This window comes from Lycium ferocissimum, chromosome 7 (assembly GCF_029784015.1).
Source record: "Lycium ferocissimum isolate CSIRO_LF1 chromosome 7, AGI_CSIRO_Lferr_CH_V1, whole genome shotgun sequence".
Classification (NCBI taxonomy): domain Eukaryota; kingdom Viridiplantae; phylum Streptophyta; class Magnoliopsida; order Solanales; family Solanaceae; genus Lycium; species Lycium ferocissimum.
In genome coordinates this window covers 39179027-39184774 of record NC_081348.1, presented here as the reverse complement: position 1 = coordinate 39184774, position 5748 = coordinate 39179027, and the positions used below count along the sequence as shown (strand labels likewise).

Genomic DNA, 5748 nt, shown 5'->3' with positions numbered 1-5748 from the left:
GAAAACTACATATATATATATATACATGTTAAGGAGAAATATTTACGAAACGTGACGATAGTTTTCCTTATTTACAAAACATAACGATATATTACGAAACATGACGGATTTTCATATATTTTTCATTTTTTTTTTATTTTTTTTTCCAGAAAATATATATATATTTTTTTTAAATTAATTTTTTTTTTTTGCTCAAAGGCTTAAAAAATTACCTCAAATTTTTGTGTATGAAAAATGTATGAAATGTGTGCGTGTGTGAGCGAAATTTTTAATATAATTTTCATACACAAAATTGTGAGCGAAATCTTTAAGTCTTGAATATTGTATGAAAGTTGTTACAATGTTGTAGTTGTATTAATTTTTCAAAAATCTAATATGAACTTTATATACGAAAAATGTGAATGAAATTCTAAGTCTTGAATGAGATATACACATTCATACCATTCTCATGCATAAAATTTTGAGCGTAATGTTTAAGCTTTGATCAAGATATACACATTTCATACGTTATTCATACATAAAATTTGAGCAAACTTTTTAAGCCTTGAGCAAGATATACACATTTCATACACAAAAATTTGAGCGATTATTTTAAGTCTTCAATGTTGTATCAAAGTTGTATACAATGTTGTTGTAGTTGTATTAATTTTATAGAAATCTAACATGAACTCTATACACGAAAGTGTAAGCAAATTTTTAAGACTTGAGCGAGATACAAATTTCATGTTGTTTTCATACACACAATTTTGAACGGATTTTTTTAAGCCTTGAACGAGATATACACATTTCATACATTTTTCATACCATTTTCACACATTAAATTTTGAGGAACTTTTTAAGCCTTGAGCGAGATATATGCATTTCATACATAAATTTTTTAGCCAAAAAAATATTTATAAATTTTTTTTTTTAAAAAAAAATATATATATATATATATATATACTAACTATGTTGTATGGGGCGGAGTGTTGGCCAGTCAAGAAATCTCATGTTCAGAAGATGAAAGTGGCGGAAATGAGAATCTTTGCGATGGATGTGTGGGCACACTAGGAGCGATAGGATTAGGAATGAAGTCATCCGAGACAAGGTTGGAGTAGCCTTGGTGGAAGACAAGATGCGGGAAGTGAGGCTGAGATGGTTTGGGCATGTGATGCGGAGAGATGCAAATGCCCCAGTGCGGAGGTGCGAGAGGTCAAGCAGCGACGGTTTCGAGAAGAGAGAGGTGAGGTAGGCCGAAGAAGTATTGGGGAGAGGTGATTAGATAGGACATGACGCATTTTCTGCTTACCGGGGACATGACCTTAGTTAGAAGGGTATGGAAGACTCATATTAGGGTAGAAGGCTAGTAGGTAGTCGCGTTTATCCTTTCTTACGAGTAGTTGTATTGCCCTATAATTTTTTGTCCCTTGATTTCTGCGATATCTATCGGGTTATCATGGCTTATTTACTTTCATTGTTTTCATTTTCATAATTGCTTTGAATTGTTTGCCCGTATCTGACCATTCCTATGCTTTTTCTTGAGCCGAGGGTCTTCCTAAAATGACCTCCCTACCTGGGTGGGGTAAGGTCACAGACACTCTACCCTTCTTCGTACTTTCACGTTGTGGGATTCACTGGGTATGTTGTTGTTGTTGTTGTTGTGTGTATATATATATATATTAAATACGAATACTAGTAGAGGATATTCATAATTCATCCCTCTAATTTTCCAAGCCAGCGACGGGCAGCGTAGGAATTGCATGACAGCGAACTTCATATTGAAAAAATCACTCTTTAATGGCGTTTCATGTAAGAAACAATAGCATATATATATATATGTGATCAATAACAGTTTTTATGCTTACTAAGATTTTATCCAATAAAGTTACAAAATTAACTTTTTGTAAAATTAGTCTATATAGAATACCTCAAAAAATGCAATGATTGGAAGGACAAATATTTAACGTTACGTTATGAATTTCGCTACGTCGATGCATTGTCACTTTGTGAATTTCAAGTCAAAAAAAAAAAAACATTTTGAAATGATACAGATATGACGAAGTTTAACCTAACAATAGGCAAAAGACAGATTTTAGTTAAAACGTGCAAACCTAGTGTGTGTCACTAATGTAAAAAAGGGTGAATTTTTTCGAGTCCAGTCCATATATAGTAGCCTTTTAGCCAATTTTAAGATCGGCCAAGATGAATTTCTTCGAAGTCTCACTTGCATTTTGGTGGGGGCAACGGTCTTGTTCCAGCTTGCTGGTGCCCAATGCAAATTGTAGTGTGCAAGGCTAATGGCAAACATGGATGTAATTGTTGGGTGTGCGAATAATGTCCTACATTGGTAGCTGAAAAGAAAAAAGTTTTACTATAAGGTGTTGAATACTTTAATGGCGTTAGACCTTTGGAGAAAAACCGTACGGACTTGACCCAAAGCGGACATTATGACACAGTATTAAGAGTATTCTTGAATCGTTTTAGCCCAATGCTAATTACTTTTAGCAGGAACTCTTAGCAGTAAGAGAATTGTGTTTGCTGTAGTCATTTTCTTATTATACCCAAGATATTCACTCAAATTCCAAGCTTAAATATCCGGTTGACTTTTTGTCAACACTTCAAATATCCGAACATGAAATAGTAACACATTTATCTCATTATCGATCTTTTTTCCTTTTAGTCAAAACTCCAATCACAACAAATCTAAGTAAATGTCCAATATCTAATAAGTATACTCAACGTTAACACTCGTTATTTGTTTCAAACAAAACTAAAATGCAAGAATACTGGTATTGTATTTGTTTTTGATTGCCATCCTGGACATGTTCCAAGCAACAACTCAGTAAGGCCAACGTTTGAGTGGCATAACAACAAACTTCATGGTTCCGTTGTTGCAATGGATGCCCTCATGCTCTCCGCAAGCAAAAAAGTAAGGCTGCATTTTCTTCAGCACGAACTCGAACCCTTCCCCAGCACCCCGGTTCGGATTTGCTATCCTCTTAGCCCTTCTGAAGTCGCACTTGATGAAGCTCCAATAGTTTGGTAATAAATATACACTGTGTGGAAATCCACCGTTGGGGTTTGGTGGATCATACTTGAAAACTGCATGTTACATAAAGAGACGAATTGAAAAATCAAAATTTAATTAGTAAATAATGCATGCTCCATTATTTTGCTATAGTTCATAGTTGGCGTCAATTAAGTAAAAATATCACGTGCATATTACCTATAATTCATAGTTGGCGAATTAAATAATCTTTACACTATCAAGTAACCTAAAAGATAACGACAAGTAACTACATTCGCTAGCTACTATCCACACTACGTCAGGTGCATAAGTGCTGAGTTATGTAAAAAAGAAACTTTCATTTTAAAATTAAAAGAGACGTACCTAATGTGTCATTGACAAAGAAAGGGCCATTCTTGCGAGCCCAGTCCATGTAATCGAAGCCATAATGCCAATTTTCGGAACCACCAACGTTGAACTTGTTTGAGGTTTGAGTAGCATTTGGGTGGTTATTACCATAAGGGCAATTGGTTTTGTTCCAGTTTCCTGGGCCCCAAGGCCCCCGACCGTAGTTAAAGTTGGCCATACTAAGGACAAACATGAACGAAAACACTACAAGAAACAGAAATGTTTGTGCGTTAGCCAAAGCCATTTTCCCCAAGATTAATAGTTCTTTGTTTTGCCAATGAAAAGAAGAGAAATGGAGTTGATTGCGGTAATGAGAGAGCCAAAATGATGTGCTATATATAGGAAGGCAAGCCCAAAAAATATGACTAATTAGGAAATGAGGTAGCCGAAAATGAGTCAACGTTTTCTTGAAGTTGGTTGGTCAGACAGGACAATCAGTGCAAAAAGCTCTTCATAATCTTTTCCATGTTCTCTTTTTCCTACGTGTGACTTGCGATTCATTATCTCCACTAAATTAACTTTTAAAATATCAAAATGGCTACTGACCTAAACCGAGTTCTTAGTCCCTTTAGACTAATTAGCACCATTTGCTGGTCGCTTCTACATTTGAGATATCCTAATTTTGACATCATCCTCATATTGCCCATTCTTCGTTGCAAATTAATCAACTGCAAGTTAGTGCGCAATTATCGTTGAAAATTAATATTCTAGATCAACTTGTTAGGGTTTAATTAGTTTCTTCATCTAATTTTAATTTTTTTTCTTTCTAATTTTTAAATTTTACATAAACAATTCATGTTAACGATTTGACTTTGAAGTCTTCTGTTACGATATGCAAGGCCTTTAAAAGTCAAAAGTAACTGTTAATTATTTCTGAGTTAGTGGGATGGTGATCAAGAAAAAGTTATAATCCATCATTTGGTGCGCTAGTAGCGGTCAAATAATGCTTTTGGAACTGAATACAGAAAGTCGGCTGGGAAAATGGGTAGAAGAAGGATTTCATTATTAGAGACGATGGATTGATGTAATAATGACATCACTTCGATCACCAAGGTTTGGGACTTTTCAGAAAGATTTTGGATTAGTCGCACCCCAAAGCGGGCATGAAACCACGGGCGGAGCTAGCCCTTCGGCTGTGAATTCGGCCGAACCCAGTACCTTTTGTACGAATCATATATTTATATTAAATTTTTTGTCAAATATTTATAAATTATTAATTAAGAACCCATTAACTTTAAAAAATTAGAACCCCGAACCCACAAATTTTGAATTCTGGTTCCGCCTCTGCATGAAACACCGGGTGAAAAAAATATTGACATCAATTAAGAGAAACAGTCTCTCTAGCTCCTTATATAGTTTAGACTTTAGAGGTAACATCTTTACACTTGCTGTTACATGAATTCTTCATTTGTCTTAGCACATTCATATTTTCTAAATGTAACTTAATAGTTTGTACAGGTCCCTCCAAATTGCAGGATATATCAGCATTACACCGGCATGTAGTACACTTTTACATCAGATACATATTTCACTCAGCTATGTGCCCCCAGCGGAGTCAAGTGACATTGCTTATGTGAAAATACGCTACTCTTTTTATAATAACGAAGAAATTTCAAGGCCAGTGATGCACTATTCGAAATTCGGTGGATAATAGGTGTATACATCTTTCTAAAGTTTTTGTCTACTGGATTTAAACATGTGACGCGTGTCTAACTCACACATTACCATTGCTCAGACTACTCTGATTCACTGAGTCCGGAGCCAAAATGGCTTATTTTTGCAGCCATTAGACAAAAATGGTATGCTTTTTTTTTTTAAGACCAAAATGGGTATTTCGTTGGATAACCAACGAAATACCCACACAGCTTACTGTTCATGGCCGAATTATTTCAATCATTTTTTTTTTTTTTTTTTTTTTTTTTTTTTTTTTGATATGTGCAATTTAAATAGCATTAAATTTTTTTTTTTTTTTAATTTGGTTCATATAAAAAACGAAATTAAAAAAAAAAAAATTGTCCTATTTCGTTGGACATTTCACGAAATAGGACAAATTTTAATTTTTTTTTATTTCATTTTTTAAATTCTTTTTTTTAATTCCGTTTACACAAAAAGGAAATAGGAAAATCAAATTTTTTTTTTTTGCATTTCGTGATATGTCCAACGAAATAGCAGTAAATTTTTTTTTTTTTTTAATTTGGTTCATATAAAAAACGAAATTAAAAAAAAAAAAAAATTTGTCCTATTTCGTTGGACATTTCACGAAATAGGACAAATTTTATTTTTTTTTATTTCGTTTTTTAAATTCTTTTTTTTATTCCGTTTACACAAAAACGAAATAGGAAAATCAATTTTTT

At 33.6% G+C, this 5748-nt stretch overlaps 1 protein-coding gene across 1 annotated transcript; it reads right to left on the bottom strand.

The window, feature by feature from the left end:
• Positions 1-2535: 2535 nt before the first annotated feature.
• LOC132062831 (uncharacterized) lies at positions 2536-3716 on the bottom strand. The gene is made up of 2 exons (XM_059455312.1): positions 3371-3716; positions 2536-3081 (listed from the first exon to the last, which is right to left on the bottom strand). Exons 1-2 carry the CDS (start codon positions 3636-3638, stop codon positions 2819-2821), a joined length of 531 nt encoding a protein of 176 aa, XP_059311295.1. The 5' UTR covers positions 3639-3716; the 3' UTR covers positions 2536-2818.
• Between the last annotated feature and the right edge of the window lie 2032 nt (positions 3717-5748).

What these genes read in the sequence shown, in the direction of transcription:
- LOC132062831 (XM_059455312.1), bottom strand. Translation starts at nt 3,638, where the DNA reads ATGGCTTTGGCTAACGCACAAACATTTCTGTTTCTTGTAGTGTTTTCG. An exon ending in CTTTGTCAATGACACATTAG is followed by an intron (nt 3,082 to 3,370) that starts GTACGTCTCTTT and finishes TGTAACATGCAG; the next exon opens with TTTTCAAGTATGATCCACCA.